The sequence below is a fragment of the Acipenser ruthenus genome, chromosome 47 (assembly GCF_902713425.1).
Source record: "Acipenser ruthenus chromosome 47, fAciRut3.2 maternal haplotype, whole genome shotgun sequence".
Taxonomy (NCBI): Eukaryota; Metazoa; Chordata; class Actinopteri; order Acipenseriformes; family Acipenseridae; genus Acipenser; species Acipenser ruthenus.
In genome coordinates, this window is record NC_081235.1 from 7,779,300 (window position 1) to 7,801,675 (window position 22,376).

At 41.1% G+C, this 22,376-nt stretch overlaps 1 protein-coding gene and 1 long non-coding RNA gene across 2 annotated transcripts; both read left to right on the forward strand.

Annotated features, from left to right (window-relative positions):
* Positions 1 to 2,643: 2,643 nt before the first annotated feature.
* On the forward strand, positions 2,644 to 15,262 carry LOC117401228 (uncharacterized). The gene is made up of 5 exons (XR_004544324.3): positions 2,644 to 2,863; positions 4,538 to 4,678; positions 8,481 to 8,575; positions 10,467 to 10,539; positions 13,920 to 15,262. It is a non-coding gene; the product is annotated as an uncharacterized LOC117401228 (long non-coding RNA).
* Positions 15,263 to 15,642: 380 nt separating this feature from the next.
* Positions 15,643 to 21,007, forward strand: LOC117401227 (cysteine dioxygenase type 1-like). Its single transcript, XM_034001769.3, has 5 exons — positions 15,643 to 15,965; positions 17,756 to 17,833; positions 18,019 to 18,179; positions 18,744 to 18,913; positions 20,529 to 21,007. Exons 1-5 carry the CDS (start codon positions 15,784 to 15,786, stop codon positions 20,556 to 20,558), a joined length of 621 nt encoding a protein of 206 aa, XP_033857660.3. The 5' UTR covers positions 15,643 to 15,783; the 3' UTR covers positions 20,559 to 21,007.
* The last annotated feature ends 1,369 nt before the right edge of the window (positions 21,008 to 22,376 follow it).

Sequence of the window (22,376 nt, forward strand, 5' to 3'; positions counted from 1 at the left end):
AACACACGTTGTTTCAGATTTTCCCTGTATGACAAGTATTTTACCAGCATAACACATGATCATGTATAACAATAAGATCAAGTATACAAAGAAAGAACTATACAGTAATTGCACTTATTTAAAGGGAAAATATTGAAATTGTCGGTCAGTTAGTGTGTGTGTGTGTTTTTTAATTAAAATCAGACGCGCGCACACATACATATTACAAATGATTTACAGCGATCACATTACTTTGTATTGAAGAGCCTTGTGTTGTATTATACCTAATCCTGCAAAATGTTCAAGTTGACGGGAAAACATTAAAAAGGTCATTATGCATGAAATATGAGCTAACATATTTAAATACAATCCGTATAGAATCTATATGAAAGAAAAACGACACCCTTATTTCTATTTAACCTTTAATTAACACGAGTGCATCAAGAACAGGCACTCATTTTACAATGAAATCATTATTTTATATAGACTGCTGTATACATACATAGTCCAGTTCTTCCTCTTCCATAAAAACGCCACTCATGTAAACGACTGCATGTCCACCTGCGCGCAACAGGTGGCTGCGAAATGCACATGTAATCATGTTAAAGTAATTGGGTCGAAAAACAGTGTCAGACGGGACACTGCTTGGAGACACACTGCTGGGAAGCCGAGTGTAGATTAAGATTGCATGCTTGAGGCGGCAAAGTGGTCTCCGGTCACATGAATCGATGCAGCGGCTTCATACACCTGTATAGGGGTTTGCTCCAAAACTCCGCATTCAGCGTTTATTCCAGCTTTAAAAACGATTACTCTCTTTTAGTTCCGAGTTATCACCTAGCTAAATGCACTGCAGGGAGATGGGGGTGGGATGTTGCTTTGGACAATAGACCTTCAGAGATTAATATAAGCACCCTATTGATAATCTTTAGGGAGTACATCGACCCAGACACACATTATCTTAACACACAGGCGTATTTGATTGCTCTTTTACACACACGTGATATAGCCAGTGGAAAGTGTACTGTGTGGTTTTTTTTTTGTTTGTTTTTTTTCTTGAAGGAATAATGCAAAACAAAATGTAATTAACATCCTGTGTCTGGTTTGATATTATTGTTATTCTGAAATGGATCTCGGTGGTATTTCAGGGTTTGTAAATATTATTAGAATATAAGAATCGCATGCATTATATGAACCTTTCTCCTCGGTCTCGTCCCAAATTGTGTACGCTTTCCGTGTGACGCGGAAAGACTATCGTGCTGAACGGCAGAAGTCAGTGCGGCTCTCATCTGATGCTAATGATCTGATATAAGGACATTTCAGATTGCTTTGCTATATCAATATCAGGGTCTACTTTATACACACGCATTTATTTACTGGTGTCGTGTTTTGAGCGCGCTCGTCTCTTGATCTGTACACAGATGCAGTTTGGTTAGTAACGAAAACACTGAATGGGTCGGAGTTTGAGGAATGGGGAATTCAGTGAGTAACGGAACCAATTCAGAACCTCGCCGTCTAACAGACATATTATTATTATTATTATTATTATTTATTTCTTAGCAGACGCCCTTATCCAGGGCGACTTACAGTTGTTACAAGATATCACATTATTTTTACATACAATTACCCATTTATACAGTTGGGTTTTTACTGGAGCAATTTAGGTAAAGTACCTTGCTCAAGGGTACAGCAGCAGTGTCCCCTACCAGGGATTGAACCCACAACCCTCCAGTCAAGAGTCCAGAGCCCTAACCACTACGCCACGCTGCTGTCCTAACATATAAACGGTAACAAATCATTTCGAATAACACCCTAATAAGGGACCCATATTCAAATGCACAAGCTATACTAATGAGTTCTGTTGAATAGTTTTCAAATATTTGGTTTAAATGCGTTTGTGAAGAATTAAACGTATTTATCCATAACGCATTGGTTATGTTACAGTTATTTTAAATACTCCCCAAACAAATGCACAGCATTGAAATTAACAAAAGAATAAGGTATTATATATTTTTAATTACGCAGTTAATTCAAATGCAATATGTTTAAGTATAGAGATTAGTATATGATACATTATTTCAAAAGTTTTCTTTGTTACATTTTATAATGTGACCTAGTCTGTATGAGGCTCACCTTCATAGATCAGTTCCAGTTGGTTTATAATGAATGGACCATATGTCGGCGTCATTTTACTGCCTATAGTATTGCTTTTTTTTTAACTGACTAAATTTACCCCGCGTTTACCAGCTTTCAAAAAAAGTATTCGTGCCAGGACCACCGAAAAGGAATTTTAATTTGCCCTTTCAGTTTGTGTAGCATATTATTTGATTATCTGGCTCTTTTGCCAAGGCGATAATAGCTCGCCCACCTCAGAGTCTCCAACCTTGGCGTTGTCAGTGGACTTTTATTCTGAAAATGCCTTTGTAGAACTATGAGGTAATCAAAAGAAGTATACAGCGAAACAGCGTATCCCATTGGTCCGTTTAAAGCCTTCCTCTTGGAAGACCCGCCCTCTTTTCTTTCCTGGATGATATAAATATAATCCGCTAGAGCCCCCCGAGGCAGAAGCGAGACCAAGGAGATTGGGCAGACAGTGTGAAGTGAAGTAAGGACGGGAGAGGGAGAGGGAGAGGGAGAGGGAGAGGGAGAGAGAGAGGGCGAGGGAGAGGGAGGGTGAGAGAGAGTGGGAGAGGGAGGGAGAGGGAAAGACAGAGAGAAACGATTGCAGAATTTAGAAGTCTGCAAAAAGGAGAAGCTAAGCAATCCGTTTCAGAGGCGAGGCAGGAGAAACAGAAAGGCGGAAAGAAGTGTTCAGAAGACGGGGGCCAGATCCACCTGTAGATCACTCGCTTCGGGGTCTCGCTGAACTGCAGCTACTTGTATACCGGTAAGCAGAGCTGGCGTTCAGACTTTGACACAGTGGTTCTGTACTAAGTAGCCAATATATGTGGAATTGTATTATTGGTCAAAACGGCGTACTCCGCTACACGGGCTCGACTATTTTCTCGTACATTATTTACAGTGCAAATATCATCCATGCATCTGCTCTTTGTATACAATGTGACGCTACTGGTAAAAAATGATTCTATCGAGTTAACAGAAGATTAATAACATTTAGGATCTAGTAGGTACAAAGTACTAATCGTGCATGCTTATCCATAGCTGTCAATCAGTACTGGTAATCAGTAGCGGTATTTCATGTTAGATTTCAAAATGTCACGTTTTTACATTTGTATTACTGTTTCGTTAAGTATATGGAAAACTACAAAGAGGTGTGTAATTCAATATGCTAGCGTAACATTATTCCGCAGGTTTCATTCCACTTTATGAAGCAAAATGAGTTCATTCTATACAGCGATGCAACACTTTTGGCCATATCTGTAGTTAGAGAAAGCTGAAGGGACTTGAATTAATGTTTTATTAACAGGACTCTGAACTTTTGATTACGCAGGTCTCCTACTTCTCCAGGCTCGGCCTGGATTAAACCAAACCTTTCGGCACAGCCCGTGTCGTGGTCACACGCAGGCTTTGAAGTACAATGGGTTTCTGTAATGGTACCTTCCATTACTGGTGCAGCACTAAGGCAGGTATCCCATGCGTGCCAGTGCTGGTACCATTACAGAAACTCGTGGCTAACATTAGTGTGCCACTGCACTTCTTACGCGTCTTACTTATTTAAATATTTGGGGTCCGATTGCTCTTTTAGGGGTCCGTAGGTACCCACTCACAATGCCTGTCTGCAGTGGTAACTACCCTAACTGGCACACCGTTAACACATTAATACAGGCATCGTGTTGCATATTGCAGAAGGCTTTGTTTTTACTGTTGCAGAAGTACACGGACGAGAGCACCTTTCTGCTAGTTTGGTCAGATTAGCAGTTTTTTAAATCGTTTTACATAAAAAGGGTTCACATCAGATGCATGGTACACGCTTCATGAATAGGGCCCACAGATGATATATGGTAGTAATTTGGTTATTTTTGCGTCACACCCGATCCTGTTCTGTTTAGCCTTTTCGAAAAAATACATGTTTTTTGAAAACAGTTCCCGTTTTTATTTATTTTGAAACAGTTTGAGAAATATAGATAGAGACTTATCCAATTGTGATACACCTTGCTTAGGGCATTCTTTAGCACACGTCATCAGAATCTTGGGAGATGCCCGTCCGCCGATAAGAATGCTCGTGCTACGCTTACATTTTTACTTGTGTCGCGAGAACCGCTTATGCAGTTGCAATGAAACTGGGTGACGAAATTGCCGGTCGGCCGTTTGGTATGCATGTTGCAGTCACCTTTATAAACGCCCGAATGATGGGCGTAGGTAATCTACTTTTGAACCGAATCAAAGTGTACTGTAAAAGTTATTGCCGTGGTATTGTTTTGATTTCATCCTAGTGTTTAATTTATTTCGACAACCGTGTTCAAGAAAAAGTTTGTTTGAGCCTCCTATAACGCAGGTCTTTTTTACAAGCCGCTTAATACCAAGGCAGCGAGCAGCTTTGTAATGTGATGTTCTCGCTTGGAAATGAAAAGGGCCGCTGTTCGGTTTGATTTGAATCCAGGCTCGCTGCTCGTCGTTGGTGAATCAATCCAGCACAGAGGCGGTTTCAGCACCAGAGTCTGGACAGCTCCCGGAACTCCAATCGACTCGCTCTGAGCTGAGCTGCGCCAAAAGCTACAGCTGAAGGACCAGTTATAAAAAGGTAAGCTTTCTTTGTGTGTTTATTAACCTATTTTTGTATTGCTTTGAAATATTAAATGCACATTTACGTGTTTATTTGTTTTACAGAAAAAAAGCGACACAAGAGCAGTTTAATCCCAAATATCCAATGTCTTGCGCTGTGTTGTGACTTAAGGTCGCTCTCGAATTATTTCACAGCGGTTATCGCGAGTACCTGTGCATTTAATATATACACATCATTTACAGGTCATTGTTACGGGGGAAACAAAAAAACGGTGAATATTAAAATCCATTCAAACTCTGCTCGCTCAGTCCAATGACAAAATGAAAACAAGCGGTTTTCACCTTTGAATACATACTTGTTTAAAATGCCCGATTCAGTACTAAACAGTTTCACTGTTTCTCCCACGGAGCAATTCCCCCCAATTCGTTGTAACTCCGTCACTGTTTTTAAATGTAGCTCCTCTAATATCGGTATTTTGTATTCTCTGAACAATTCTCACGATGTTAATAGAAATTTTCACTTTTTGGTGCGGGTATTGCTGTAAGTTTATCCGCAGGTGCATTAAGGCATACATCAGATATGTCTAGTCAATGCATCTTTTAAGCAGAAGGTTCAAATTCATTTTAGGCTCCATGTGAAATTTACCAGGTTACAGAAAAAACACGGAAACAAAATAATAATAATAATAATAATAATAATAATAATAATAATAATAATAATAATATAAAAAAAAACTAAATTTACCTTAATGTTTAAATGTTTTTTTTCAGTTTGTTCAATATTAGTGTAAAATACTTTTAATAAATGTTGTACCTTTAATAATACAGAAATATACACTAGAATTAATCTACAAATACAGTTTTATTAAGTCAATATTAAGATAAATTAACCATAGAAATACGATATTTTTTACAGTATGTTTGAAGCATGTTTTTAATTACAATAAAAATGTGTTTGTGTGTGTGTTTGTTTGTTTGTGTGTGTGTTTGTGTGTTTGTGTGTTTGTTGTAAACCTGTTGTCATATCTCCCGTGAGAATAAATTAATACATAAACAGGACTACTGATTTTGGTGTATTATTATTATTATTATTATTATTATTATTATTATTATTATTATTATTATTATTATTATTATTATTATTATTATTATTCATTTAGCAGACGCTTTTATCCAAAGTAACTTACAGAGACTAAGGGGTGAACTATACATCACAGCTGCTGCTGCAGAGTCACTTCCAATAGGACCTCGGTTTTACTCATCCGAAGGACCTGGTATATGAACTGCATTAAGTAGGTAAACAAAACGAACAAACACGTTTCATTTAAAGCATAAAGTGCTACCTAGTGTTATAATAATAATAATAATAATAATAATAATAATAATAATAATAATAATAATAATAATAATAATAATAATAATAATAAAGTAAGGTGCGGTTTGGTTATTATACTTGTCTAGCAAATATAATTCAATAATATTCTCAATGAAATAAAGAGATGGGTGTGTTTGTAGCGCATTCCGTTCAGTCCTGCATGTCTATATGTTTTGCTGTAAGGTTTGCCTGTGTGCGCCGCTGTCCTTCAGATCCTACTTAAAAAAAACATTCAAATGTGGAAATGTGGCATTACTAGAAACACAGGATAGATATACCATATATTAACTCTGTCTGTTTGATTATTTGTACAGTATGAGCTGATAGTGTTTTGAGACAGTACAGTTTAAATAGCAAATCCATATTGCAATATTATATATACAGCAGCGTGGTAATCACAGTGAAAGCGAGAACAGTATAAACGTTTCAGCAGACATTAATTACAAAGAAAAGAAAAGAAAAAAACTCCCTTCAAACCTTTATTAAATATCCACAAAGGGGGTACGATTAGGAATTATAAAAATAATAATAATAATAATAATAATAATAATAATAATAATAATAATAATAATAATAATACATTAGCTGCAGTCTAAACAAACGTGGCATATTTTTAAAATAAATTCAATTGAAAAATAGCTTTAGTGTCACATTTTACATAAACAGTACTGATGTTGCATAGTTGGCAAGAAGCGTGGTATATGGGCACGAGCTCTTAAAATGACTGCCTGTGTCATTTATTAAAAGCTGAACGTCCGCGTTTTGTTTTTTTATTAAGAAAAATGGATATATCTTAGCACGAGACCCACGCTGCGTTTTTCCTTATGCACAGACATCACCGTGTTCATTTTTAACATAAATCTGCGAAACATTTAAACAGGCCGCAAGTCCTAATGCGAGTTCTCGTTCCCTATTGCGGTGTTCTGTGTTGGTGGAACCGGCGCGCAAATCACTGAAAAGCGAGGCATTTAATAAGTCACTCAAAAAGCAGTGGGTTTGTCAAGTATGCAAGCCTAGTCTAGTGGCCCTGGAAATAACTGGAAAATTACACTGCCCTATAGGACGAGCAATTGAGACGCCCTTCAAACAGGCAGATAGGAGAACTATTGAACAAATCAAAAATACTCATGCCGGGCACCCAGTTGTCACGTCTCTCCGATTATTTATTTATTTATTTTCCTACAATTGCTGTGGGTTTTTTACTTGAATCTGAATACAGACACACACGACGTGTCCATGTGGATATTTTGTCTGCCGCTGGTCTTGCTGTGCCGTTGCCGGAATTACTCTTTTACAATAGATGTGAATAACTCCAATCTGGGAACTGAAAGACGCTTCCTGTTCAATCTAGAAGGAAGGCATGTGGATTTCTTTTTTTTAGATATGATGAAATATATAAAGTAATCTGTGAGATTTAAGGCTATTCCAAAAAAATAACAGCTATAACATCTTTTCTTTTTTTTGTATAGCACATACTTTTGTGTAAATAGACTGGCCCTAACGTCTTTGTTCTCCAAATTGCATTCTGTAATATATAAAGGCTACCTCTTCTGAGTCTCCCGTCACAACTGGGAAACACAGCTGGATTTAGAGAGGTACAGAGACATCATTGCTGATGTACACGTCTGACGTGCTGAAAGGTATTAGCGATGAATTGTGTATCCTGACTATTTTTTTTCTTGAAAGTCTAAAAACACCACTATCGTAAAACTAGGACCACTAATTTACAGGTACGAGCTGTTAAAAGTATTGATCTGATTTATTTTTTTTTGATGGTCTCAAAACGTTTACAAAACTGTAATGTGAATCAGTAAAGGGTTAATGTCCAAACAGTCAGTGGAGAGTCTGTCTCGACGCGTTTGAAGCAGCGCGCCAGAGGCTGGGTCGAGTGATCTGAGCCGAGGCTCGCTCTCCTCCAGGGATTGAAGTTAATCGAGGCGAGGGGGGTCCGTTTCATCTCGAGGGTCTCTCTGTCGTCCAGAATCAAACCGTTCTCTTTAATGTTAGCTTTCAAGGAAATCAAAGCGTGCCCTGCCTCTCCCGGCCTGGTGGGTGTTACAAATCATAAAGCGATCATAAACCTTAGATTCATTTTCACCAAGAATTTAACAAGAGCCCCGCCATTGCCATATCGATCATTAGACTGTATGTTATATTTCATTAGGATACTTGATACAATTGATTAGACCAGGGAAGCAGACTGGCCTTTATATTGATAATGCCTGGCCCTTAATTTTTGACACCACGTGTTTAAACAGCTCGTAATACACTGAGAAGGGTAACACGAGCTCGCAAGAACAAAACTACTGGCAGTGACTCCGTGTCCTAATCAACAACGTGTACGGCTTCACTCTTATTACGTTTCAATAATGTAGGGTCATTTTTTTCTATTGCATTTTTCTCTTCACTATTTAAGTGTTTTATAACAATTTAATTTCTCATACAGCCAGGAAGGCGATGTCAGACCTCCCTTCTAACCCCTCCGACCAGGCGACCTTAAAGGAGTGGACATGTGTGCCACTGACCAGCTGACCATTGGAGGTACGCCTGACTACATTCTGTGATGTGCTGTACTCAGCGTCAATCATCCTGACGTCATTGACGTGACGTCATTTAGATTTCTAGCGCAGTATGGTGGCACTGGAATACATCAGGATTGTTGTATTGCATTCGGTAACACTTTACATGAAGCGTCTGTATTACTGTGTATTTACATAGTAGTTACATTGTAAATACACGTGTGCTTATCACACATCATTACAATGTTGTTGTGCATAGTTACAATGTACTTAATGTGTAAATCTTTTTTTTGCACGATATACGTCAGTACACAATTGTATCAGGTTTAGGGTTAGGGTTAGGGTTCTGTGGTGAGAAAATCTATTTTACAAAAGGAGAAACACACTGAATAAAGCTACCAAACTAGAAATAAACAAACTAAGACTTTTGATAGAGGGGCATGCAGGTTACGCTGGGTCTTATTTCATCTAAAATGTTAATGTTTTCCTTTTAGAAAACATTTCAGGCGACTATCAGGAGCAAATATCTCCGAGAATCTATCCCATTGTGTCTCGCCCACCATACTTTTGGGTTGAGTTTTAGCTGTGGTTTAAAATTGTGTTTTCAACACTAGCTTGACCCCTTTCCAACACATTTTTTTATAGTGTAATTCTATGCTGACAGTGGCCTTTAACAGTGAAAGAGATTCGGATTGCGAGGGGGGAAACTGATAATACAGAGGCACTGTGGGGCAGAGCAGCCCCTAGAGCTGATAATATATTAATTACAGATCAGATGTGTTCCTTTCACCGAAACAGCCACATGCTCCCTTCCCTGAAGCCATTAGAAAATGAATCACCAGTGCTATCTCTCGCCCTCTCTCTCTACAGCCCTGTTGCATGGTTACCAACCCTGCAAATAAAGCACAGGAAATAAAGACAAGGGAGACAGCGCATTATCAATGTGTACGCAGTCCTCCCAGGGTAGATAAACCCTGCTGGACTGTAAGCGCTCCCCACTCCCTGCAGGAGGGCTAGACCAAAAAATACATTCCCCATAGGGAGGTGGGGGAGGTAGATAGGCTGGATATTGACTAATAAAAACAGAGAGGTGATCATCATAGATAGTGGGTGCTATAGTGATTGCCTAACATCCTAAAAGGGAAATGTTAAGAAACAAATTGCATGTCTCTCCAGAACAGCTGCAGCACCTTATTGACAGCACCGCTGCACCCCTTTTAAAACGTAGGCGATCTTAAATGAACACATTTACTACACTGAAGCTGGTTCGTAGCCGTTCTTTGCCAGCTACACAGCTTTCTCAGAGACAATGGAGGCAAGAAAGAAAATACTGCCTGGTTTGAAATGAAATATGAAGGGGTAATGAACACAAGAGTATATAACGGGGGAGCCTTTCTCAGGCCTTTCCAGTAGAGGGTCTCCCCGGAGACAGTATGAAAGCCACTTTCAACCCAGCGCTCTCCAAGAAGACATTTACGGGTCTCAGAATTCAGACCCCCTGATGTGAACACGGGCGCTTTCAAGGCTGCCAGGGGACTAATTGCTCTGTAGAAATGAAGCAAGGGCATTTTTAATGTCTTGTTTGTATAAAGCTGCAGCTTCCTCTGGGTAATTACAGAGTCACCTCCCCCTGCCTCCCCGCCTTCTCCATCAGTAAAGGGCTAGCAGTCGTTCAGGTGTTAGAATGTTAGACAGTAGGGGGTCGGGGTAGGGTTACTGGGGGGGTTGAAGTTACTGTATGGTCTGCATTATACAGTAAGGGGGCTTTGCACTTCCCAGAATCTGTGCCCTGTGGTTATAAAAAGGAGTCGTGACTGTGAACACATCATTCATTGCTTTTCCCAGCTCGGACTGGCTCCATTTATAGAGTGCGAATTGAAAAATATTGAGTTTTCCAATGTCTCTCTTTCCAGGTAGCTGGGGGACCCCGGTTCGGTGAACGGGGGAGCGGTGCACCCTGGTGGCAGGAGGGCTGTACTGCAACGTGTAAGTATCACTAGACTGCTTTAATGTATCGTTGAAGATCCTTGTTGCTGCAGTATATACCCCTGCACCCTTTGTTCAGAAAACCTTCCATTTTATTTCGACTGCCAAGTGAAAATAATAAGACTATATATTGATTTTTCAGCAAACTCCAGGGTTTAGTGTTCTGTTAAATAAATCTGCAGACCGCTGTGCTCATAATGAACCGGGGTTGTGTGTGTATATATATATATATATATATATATATATATATATATATATATATATATATATATATATATATATATATGTGTGTGTGTGTGTGTGTGTGTGTGTGTACAGGTGAGAGTGCTGTAGAGGAGTCCTGCTATTGAGGTGAACGCTGGCTGCACAGTCGTGCGTTTTGTAAATAAATAGATACATGGATAAGCAATGCAGCTTCAGTGTTTTAATCCTTTTGAAGAAAATCCATTCATTCATGGCAGCAGCTGTGTCAATTGGCAATGCTTTTTTGTGATAGACAAATGGAGTGCAAGGGTTGCATTTGTTCTTTCCATTCTCTCTACAGTTTCAATCTTTTAACACAAAGGGTTCACCTATCCCACATACAAACCCCTCCCTGCTGTCTGTGAATAGGCCCGGGGCGTTGCTATAGCGATCAAGGATGCCATTCCCCCTCTCATCTCCTGTAGATGTTTCTTCCCCCTCAGCAGTGAGCTCTTCGCATTTATTTTTTTTGTATTATTGGTAACAGTGACACCTCTTTGATTGCTTGAAAATGGAAAGTCTAGATGTGCCCCCCCCCCCCCCCCCCCCCACACTCAATGCAATTACATTGATTAAGCTCAGAGGGAAGTAGGGGCAATTCTCCAGGATCGCAGTGCTTCTAAAATCTGCCTGGTTAATTACAGTTAATAGCATTTCCTGAATGCCATGATATTTCACTGCTCTGCGTTTCCACCCTTTCATAATTGAAGTGACCTACATTCCATATCGAGGTGGGCTGGGAGTATACATTCAGCTAGACACAAAAGCTGCAGTCTTTGTATTGTACTGATTGAAGTATTTTACATGGAACTAACTCCTTGGTGTCTTGCATATTATTATTCATTGGCGATACCTATCGTACACAAAGTGCCTCTCACTAGATGGCAGTATTGAGCAGACTTGGTGTTTTGGGTACATCAGTCCAAGGTGAAATCGGGCATGGGTCTGTTGCCAGGCAACAGGGAGGAGTTGTTATGAACGCCATGGCAACAGTGCCATGCAGCAGATGTGTGGGACTGGAATCAGCTGCTGTATGTAGCTTGCCACTCCATTTACTAGGCTTTCACTGTAGCAGCAAGCACTTTAATCTGATGACCCTGCACTGTTAAAGTGAGGGGAACATATGTTTCTGTTCACTTGGAGAGCTTTCAAACTAAAGCAGACTCCTGTGCAAACAGCTTCAGAAATGCATGCATTATATCACAGAGCAAACACTGGGCATATGCTGCTTCACTCTTTTTAACACAGACTCGCAGGCAAACACTTTAAATACACACAAAACACTGTTCATGTTTTAATCACACATGGACTTGTGTCATTAGCCTTTCTGCTTACATTTCCATCAGGGTTTGACACAATCCCACGTGCAGAACTGTCAATCGTTCTTGTTCAGCAGATGATTTCATTCATAAAAAACAGGCTTTTGAGATGTGTGGAAGTTTGCACTACCGTTGTGAATTTTGCAGGCTTTGGCACAATGGAAATTGGGAGGGAGTGTAGGGTGCCGTTGCAGTTCAGCCCCCGGTATGTCCTTCTGGTTTCAGCCTGCCTGGTCTCCTGGCACCCTGGCCCTGATGCTGTGTGGAAGACTAGTGATTTTGTTGTTTTTTGCTGATAAAAGTGACAACAAGTCACAGTCTCCCATCCAGAGCAGGGCTTCAGCTCAGCGGCGTAGGGGAATTCTTTCTCTCTTTTCTCTCTTTCTTTCTCTGTCTCTTTCTCTCTTCACAGCGACTCGGATATAGTGGAGGTGAACACATCTCTACATACCAGCATCCCTCCGCATGTCCGCACGTATCTGTCACACGCTAGAGTTTTTACATGTATCTGGAGAACCGCAGGTGTGTTTGTGATGGTTCCCGGGGCATGTATGCACTGTCTGTGTGACATGGTGTAAAGGCATGTTCCACCGCTCTGCTCGTTTAGATTGGCAAACAAAGACCCTGTGCATCCTATAGAGAAACAGGCGATCTCTTAGCACCTCTTCGTCACCTGACGACTGAATCTTCAGGTTTAACACTCACCGAGTCACATTTTCACATGGACCCGTGGTTTGCGTTGAATTTATTCTGGTCAGCTGTCGTGAACAGTTTGAAAGGCACACACTGCAGGATGACCCACAGTGGTGGTCCTAGAACGTCCCGTAACAGCCACCTGCCAAGTTTCAGGTGGGACACTGTTGAAATATACTGCAGAATTGCAGTAGCTAAGTGAATCATTTCCTCAGGGTGTTTTAAAGGACAGACGCACTTCCACGGTTCACTGCGGGCGTACGGGGGGAGGCAAGTTTACAAACAGAGAGAACCTGACGCGTTGCTCATATCTTCCCAATTTATTCACAGTGGTGGCTCCTTTTCTCCCCTATGAATAAATTGTCACACAATCCCTCATAATGCTGTACAGTAAAGACCGTGAATGATATCTGGGAAATAGAGTTGAATCTCGCCCATCATGATTGCTGGACTTGTGCTGTATCACTGTATCTGTTAACAAGTGAACCCTAATAGTGAAACTCCAGATGTAGGTCTTCAAAGTAAAGTCAATGATGCCTCCCCTATTATTGTAAAACAATGTATCATATTACAATTACTACCTGCTGGAGAAATCCGGATTGGGGTCATATTGAAAAGTATGTTGTCTTTTGAAAAAGTTTGGAACATTATTGAAGTCAATGCAAATACATTGAGCTGTAAAAAAAAAAGAAAAAAGAAAAACGGTAGCTATCTGTTATTCATACAGCTTGATGTTAACATTAAGCATGGCTGCAGAATGTTCAGTCAGTACACTGCAGGTCAATCAGTCCAGTGAACAAGGACAGAATATTCCGCAGTGCAATGCTAACATCCTGCTTCTTAGTATCAATTAGGATATTATTCGAGGGCTCAAGGGCGTCTGTTTGGTTCACAAGCCCCTGGAGAGCTGGGAGGGGAGCGGTTGTCTAAACAATGCCTGGCTCTGTGCTGTGAACCCAGGAAGGTAATTAAAAAGCTACCTGCAGAGCCAGCCTAACGAATTACAGTGGAAAATGATCGCATGCTGTATTTAAATAGTGCTTTCGTAATGGATTCACATTATAAAGACAAAGAACCTGTTTCGTGTGTGGTGATTTATTTATTTATTTCTTTATTTTTCTGTAGGAGGAAAGGCCCGACACGCTGGAATGTTTTGGAGCGCATTTCTGATCTCTGGCAAGAGACGAGCTTTTCCTAAAACGAAGACATCTCGTGTTTCTGTTTCATGTTATAATTAAATCTGTATATGTTTGGTCAAATGCTGTGCTTTTCGTCCGCTGTGTGCAATATATATATAGTCAGTTTCTGTAATTTTATATTTTAAAAGCATGCCTGTATTCTACATAAATATTATTTTAAACGACATAAATGATGATGTACTTGTGGTTGAAACAGCAGGGGTTTGATTGACACTTTAAGATGAAAAAGCCCTCTCATGAGCATATCTTCGCCTACTCACATAAATACCAGAAATACGAAAAGAAACGTAATAAATTCAATGACAAACCATCGCTGTGTTGCAGAAAAAAAAACCGGCATTGTAATTGACTGAGTCATTTATAGACATATTGAGAACAATGAGAAGCCCACAAACACATCGTGCGCAAACTGCTTGGAGGTACTGACACAGGGATCCAGTTCATTTACTGACCACAGGAGGGCAGTGTTGTGCACATGCAGCGAGCAAGTGCAGCTCAGTGCTGAAGCTACCCCGCCTGTGTTTTCTGCCCATTGTTTCCCTGCAGAATTGATTCAAGGTCGCGCAGATTGTTTGAGGCTGCCTGCCACTCAATCGGATTTCTCTCGTCCCGCCACTTATAGGAAGCATGGAGGGAGTGAAATGAGATGGTTCTTTTAGGGTGACTTCACCTGAATTCAGGTCGTCATTGCAATACTATGTGCAGTATGTTCAATCATAAAACATTTTTAAACAGTGTTAAAGACTGTAGTTTACGTCATCGTGGCTACGCTATGGGGGCCCGGAGTTATGGGCGGGGCTTAGCCCCCCCCCACCTGTTTTAGATTCTAAATTGATATAAAAAAAATCTTGATATAAGAAATCATTAATTAAATCAAATTAAAGTAAAGCACGATAATAACAAATCATTTAAAAATGTCGAGTTGCTTCTGGTGATGGGAACCCCCGCATTGTCAGATTGTTTACAAGAGCGTATGCTTTTTATATGCAGTATTGAATAGTCGGTTGAAAGAAGGCATTATATGTACATTCGTTACTTGACAGTGATTTGGTGTGAGGGGGCTCTGTTCATTGCAATCTCTGCATAGGGCCTGCTCACTGTCTGACTGTATTGGTTTTAAGTACTGTTCCTCAGACACCACGTCGTTGCTGTGGTAATAATAAATAAAGAAATACGAGCTCGTTGATTTATTTTTTCTTTTCCAAACTGTGCCCGCCCTATAAGTGGACGCCCCCCACAGCGTCCATGCCGCCGCCCGGGCCTGGGCAGAGGGCGTGTCTGTATGATTATTTTTTTTTTTTTTTTTTTTAAGAAGCAAGCCCTGGTATTTGAGGCGCTGGTTTTATGTTTCATTTCCACACTACGTGGCAACTGCACGATAAGTGTTTCACATCAGAACAGTGTTAGGAACAGATCGTCCCTGACGCTCGAAATTCAAGAACGCGTATTTTGCAACATTGCTTGTGACGACGCACTGAGGGTCGCTTGAAAAGTCTGAAAAAAAACATCACACACTATAATGGCGTTTCTGTTTCTTTAAAGACACATGCTTCTTTGTTTAAAAAAATATCTAAATATGCATTAAGTGACAAAACCAGCGTCCCCCGTCCCCCCCCGTCCCCCCCCCTCTCCAGAGTTAAGGACAACCCCTAACTTCTTTGTAAACTTTTTAGTCTATAACTGATTCCCTCACAGCTGCGGACGGATTTCAACGCTCCCGATTATTTTGTGTTTGTTTGTTCTAAAGTCGTCGCTTTTTTTATTGAATAGGATTTGATCTTGTTTTAACTATGGCGCACACCGCAAGTACAAAACGGAAGAATGCAGTCGACTCCCTGGATAATCTCATTCAGTCGCTACATGGGGTTTTCTCCGCTGATGAGGTTAACATAGAAGAGGTGAAGACTCTCATGGAGTCTTACGAGAGCAACCCCAAAGACTGGATGAAATTTGCTAAATTTGACAAGCACAGGTAATTCACACACACACACACACACACACACACACACACAATAACTAATTATATTAACAATTGCATACTCTGCATGCGTTTTCTTTAAAAAAATGTATTTTAATGTGTTGATTAAAGCTGCCTATATTTAAATACGCTGGTGTAACGTCTAGTGAAGCTTTCAGCTTTCAGAAAAACTCTTCTATGTATAACCCTGAATGAAAAGAGGTCTTTACTTTAAGACCAAAGACTGAACACATTGACTGCTCCCGGTTACGTTGCGTTTATAAACTGGTGATTTGAGCGATCGCAGAATTCTGGAAGTTCATAGCTCTTAAGAACTGTGGCGCCGGCGCTGTCTTTTTGTCCCAGTAAAGTCAGGCGTGTAGACCGGGGTGAAGACCTGTGCGAGCGCGCTGGCATGTCTATGCAAGCAGAACCCAATATAACTGCAACGGGTAATGTATAATCAGAAGAGAAATCCATAACCCTTGCTGCTAGTGAGCGATTCTACAATACTTAATAAACCGCCTGGTGACGTTGCACATCACACCATGAGCTATTTCATTTACAATATTTCAAAAATGCATATGGACAGTTCATATTCCGTGTGACCCGACAACAACATATAAACAATACCAAACAAGTGCAATTCAGTCAATTAACTGTAAAAAAATAATTATTACTTGCACTACCCTTTAATCTATAATAAATAACATGAAACAGTTCTGAAGAGACTGGCACCCACCGGGGATGGATTATTATACAAAGTAACCTCCGTGGAATTCTATTGTGGGGCTCTGTGTGCAAAAGATTACATAACAAAGTGACCTTAGAGTGTTCTACTACCCTCCAGAACATTCCAGTTCTGGTAACGGGGCCAGATTCCATATTCCACAGCTGTGGAACCTTCTAATACAGAACTCCAGAACTCTGCTGCCCGCCTGGTGTTCTCTCTGCCTCGCTTCGCCCACGCTACTCCACTACTCCGCTCGCTCCACTGGCTCCCGATCACCGCTCGCATCCAGTTCAAGACTCTTGTACTAGCCTACAGATGCCTTGACCAGACTGCACCCAGCTACCTCCAGACCCTCATCTCTCCCTACACCCCCACTCGACCTCTCCGCTCCGCCTGCACTGGAAGACTGGCTCTACCTCCGCTACGCTCCCCTGCCTCCAGAGCCCGCTCCTTCTCCACCCTTGCTCCGCAGTGGTGGAACGACCTTCCTACAGATGTCAGGACTGCCCAGTCCCTGACCACATTCCGGCGCCTCCTTAAGACTCACCTCTTCAAACAGCACCTGTAGAACTCCTCTGTTTGTATCCTGGGACACTATCACCCTTCATTTAAATGTGCTTTATTTTGCTCTTATCTGCCCCCTATTTTTACTGCATTTAATCCTGTACTTCAGAATACTGTAATCTGCCAAGTGTTTAACCTGTAGTATTTTGTATTTAATCATATCCTGATGTAACTATCACTATTTAATCATATCCTGATGTAACTATCACTATTATCTGCTGTATTATTGAATTGTGGTTTGTCACACTTGAACAAAAATTATTGTATTTCTTGCTCTTATTGTATTACTTGTATTGTAACACTTGAAATGTATTTGCTTGCGATTGTAAGTCGCCCTGGATAAGGGCATCTGCTAAGAAATAAATAATAATAATAATAATAATAATAATAATAATAATAATAATAATAATAATAATACGGAATAAAACAATATCATGTGGGCAATACGTTACTGTACCAGCTAGTGAAAAGGCATGTTGTAATACCCGGTTCACTCCGTTGTCCTCAGATACACCAGGAACCTTGTGGACGAGGGGAATGGGAAGTTTAATATTATGCTCCTGTGCTGGGGAGAGGCACATGGCAGGTAAGAAGGGAACACTCGATCAGTGACGATCCCTTGCAGGATTTGTTGCTAATGTACTCTGTGTGCTACACACGGCTTTCTGTAAAAGTAAACCCAATTTAGCACAGTACAGCAGCTGTTGATGTGTCCTGTTTCTATAGGTGTTGAATGCTGTCCCCCCCCCCCTCTCTCTCTCCACTCTGCAGCAGTATTCACGATCACACAAACTCCCACTGCTTCCTCAAGCTGCTGCAGGGCAGACTCAAGGAGACTCTGTACGACTGGCCCGAGGACAAGCGCAGCAAGCAGGAGCTGCATAAGAGATGCGAGATCAACTTCGAGGAGAATCAGTGCACCTACATCAATGGTAAAACTAGAAGCAGACCAACGCTGTGTGAAGCACGCCCGTGTTCAGACTATCTGGTGGAAGTTGTTTTTAATGTTTCTCCGATGTGTTGCATGTTACGTTTGGAACAGCGAATGGCAGGCACACCTGCAGTGGCACAGAGCCAGGAGGAGGCGCCCTGGGATTGAGATTCTAGTTGAATGCAAGCTTGATGGCCACCCCCACCGTGAGATTGTTTATAAAGAAGGGAGGCTGTGGTACTCAGGCTTGCAGTGAAGCCTTCAGTGGCTCGCCCTGCTGTATACAGTGGTATATGTGCAACCCTCTGGCCATCTCTTTCGTTTTTCTTCCATCACGTTCCCACTGGATGCTCCAGTTTTAACGCAAAGTGAGGCTAAGATGCAGACAAGCTGAATGTATAAAACCTGGACTGCGCATGTCCTGTACTATATTGATTCAGTAGAATGCATGTGTTTGCAGCTTGTCATTCCATTTGCTGTGATCCATGCTGGGTGTACAGGGTGAATATTAAAACGGGGGGGTGGGGGGGGATATGCATTTCAAAACTTGTTGTTTTGTTTCCAGACTCTATTGGGCTTCATCGGGTAGAGAACAGCAGTCACTGTGACCGTGCGGTGAGCCTGCACCTCTACAGCCCGCCCTTTGATACCTGCCACACCTTCGACGAGAGGACGGGCCACAGGAACTCTGTCAAGATGACCTTCTGGAGCAAGTATGGAGAGAGGACCCCCTACGTGAGTCACGCTTCCATTCAGAACTTGCTCCTTCACTTCATGTGCCAAGTTGCCCATCTTGGCTGGGTACCCGCAGGCTTCTGCCCTGCTGCAGGTTTAAGGAGGGAAATTGGATGGGTTTAGCGTGTCTCATTGTACTTCAGTGACCGGTCAGGATCCCAACAAGTCCAAGTGGAGATTTTCCCGGCTGGGTCCGTCCCACCGCAGTTCAGTAGCTTGGTAATATCCATTGCTTAGACTGGCTTTAATTGCAGCAGAGAGGCGACATTCAAACTGAGGAAAACAAAAACAGGGGGGTTCAAACGATCCCCTCCTCTCAACAGGAGACCTATAAATAGTCTTAACCCTTGACCTTGATTGGAGATGTGCAGTAGAGTGAAATTTCACTCCCTCCCTGCTGCTAAGGTTCTGGCACTAATTATTTTTTATAATTAATTTTTTTGGGAAAACCAGCTTTAGTTCTGTTCCACTGAGAAGGAGTATAAACCAGCTTTAGTTCTGTTCCACTGAGAAGGAGTATAAACCAACTTTAGTTCTGTTCCACTGAGAAGGAGTATAAACCAGCTTTAGTTCTGTTCCACTGAGAAGGAGTATAAACCAGCTTTAGTTCTGTTCCACTGAGAAGGAGTATAAACCAGCTTTAGTTCTGTTCCACTGAGAAGGAGTATAAACCAGCTTTAGTTCTGTTCCATTGAGAAGGAGTATAAACCAGCTTTAGTTCTGTTCCACTGAGAAGGAGTATAAACCAGCTTTAGTTCTGTTCCACTGAGAAGGAGTATAAACCAGCTTTAGTTCTGTTCCACTGTTCTGTTCTGTTCCAAAATAGTTTGGAACGATTCAGCAGTTGAAGTTGTCCCTCGTTCCTCAGTACAGCCTGGTATGTTTTCAGGAGAGCTGACATGCTATAAGTTTTTAGTTTATAGCTGCAGTTTATTCGCTGTGTGCCCACAGGCCCAGCACAGGTAGCATTAACAGAAGACTGTGTGCTTCTGCAGAGTTCTAGAAATGTTTTTGTGTGTGTTTTTTTATTGCTGCCTCGGGACTGTTCAGACTGTGGAATAAAGATAGCATTCCATATTCCTGTCAAAACGCATTTCTTGTCTGGAGTATACGATATGCAGGCATTAAATATTCTCTTCAGAAAGGGTGGTTTGAAATTGCATGTTTTGTGATGTAGGCTTGCATGAAATATTACCCCCTAATTGCTCTTGCTTGATTTCCAACTCTCCGTGACTCGACATGAAATCTCTTGTTGGAGTCGGCAAAGAGGCAGTGCAAGTATGTAGGGTTGTGGTTCAGACTCTTAGAATGACAACATCCATTGTGTTATTGTCATTGTCAATAAAGTATAAGACTCCAGTGACTCGTGACTGAAACTGAACCAGATGACATGGATTTGATTTCAAAGCACAGTCTTCCAGGTATCACAGTTCTGTTTCATTACGTTATGACATCACACGCCAGATTCCTGATTCCTTCAGGGGGTGGATAGGAGATCTGGAGATGTAGGAATCTCAACTCGGGGTGTCTCGTTACTACCCTTCTATTTAAACTGAAAGCAAATCTTTTAAAACAAGATGGGGACCCCTTAACTATTTCATTTTATCTGTTTTAGGGAACAGCTTTATCAAAAGAGAACAACTGACTTTGGAACCAATCAAATACTGGATTTCGGACCGGATTGAAAGAGCAAACGCCACCGGGTTCTGAGAAGAGACTATTCTAGTTACTGTACAGCACTCTCTGTCCATTGAAACCTTGAAGATGCAATCGCATGCAAAATTGCAGGACTCGAGAAGAATATGAAAACTATTCTTCTTAAAAAAAATTTTTAAAAAAAGTTTTTTTTTATCAATATTGTTATTATTTCTTTAGAAAAAGAAGTATTCAAAACAAAATACATGTTTTTAACTGGAACCTCTTGTCTCACTCAAGTAGATTCCAAGGCTGCTTCGCTCAGTCACTCCCAGCGCTTTCCCAGTCGGGGATCAACGTGGTGTTTGCAGCTTTTCCACACAGACCACTAAGCTAAACAAGTACGGGTTCTTAGACGGTGTTGTATTTTGTTAATAATAAAATCCAAACTGTGGAATTTTTTTTTTTTTTTTTTTGTAGTTTTTTTACATGGGCAAACTTACAGGGACTTGCTACAGCATGTAGGAGTGCAAAATAAGTGTGCAATCTGGCGCCCTCTGGTGTTATAAGCCTTACTGTGCTTTAAACTGCTAATTGTTTGTTTGTTTCTTTTAATTATTTTTAAAGTAGGTTACACCAGCGCTTCTCAGCCCCGGTCCTCTGGGACTCCTTCTGGTTTTCATTCCAACTGAGCTCTCAGTTACTTAACTAAACCCTTAATTGATCTAATAATTAGCTTAAGTAGGCCTTTTTAATTGTTCTCGGCTCCTAAAAAGTTGCAGATTTCAAGTTACTTGTAACATTTTATAGTTAAGTTGAAATCTCCCCAACTGTTTAAGAGCTGAGAACAATTAAAAAGGCCTAATTAAGCTAATTACTAGTTCAATAAAGAGTTTAGTTCAGTAATTGAGAGCTCAGTTGGAATGAAATCCAGAAGGGATCCCAGAGGACCAGGGCTGGATTGCATCGTTTCAGAATGCAAATAAACATTGAATCACCTATCTCCATACCTGTTGGAGGATAGTGTGTGTGTGTGTGTGTGTGTGTGTGTGTGTGTTTCTACTCTATGGTGTGCTTTTCGTACATGCACAACGATTCAGTAATAATATAGTAATACAGGAGGACGTGTGGTCCAGTGGTAGGAGGCTGTGTGGTCCAGTGGTTAAAGAAAAGGGCTTGTAACCAGGAGGACCCTGGTTCAAATCCCACCTCAGCCACTGACTCATTGTGTGACCCTGAGCAAGTCACTTAACCTCCTTGTGCTCTGTCTTTCGGGTGAGACGTAATTGTAAGTGACTCTGCAGCTGATGCATAGTTCACACACCCTAGTCTCTGTAAGTCGCCTTGGATAAAGGCGTCTGCTAAATAAACAAATAATAATACTAATAATAATAATAATAATAATAATAATAATAGTGTTACTGAAGATGTCGTGATGATTTGAAACTGGATGGACTGTGTCTGGTTAATAACCCACACGTTCAAGCCCACGCCCTGCTATCCTGGACTGGCCTATCGCTTTTCTTCTCAAACCAGGTCTCCTCTCCACCCTGCCTCTTAAACGACAGGCACCTGGAATCCAGTCTTGTTATTGAGGCCGGGCTCTCAGTGAGTTCAAGCAGAGCATCGGGGCTGCTCCAGTCGAACCGGGGCGGAGTTCACTGATTCTGGCAGGGATGGGTCCGTAGATTACACAGCTGTACGAATGCCGCGAGCAAAGTCTCTGTAGCAAATGAATAGCCGAGTTCTGATTTTCTTCTTCATGTAAAAGTTTAGCCCCACTTGGTTTAAGAGGATTTTCATTTTTTTTTTTTTTGTTAACTGGTTT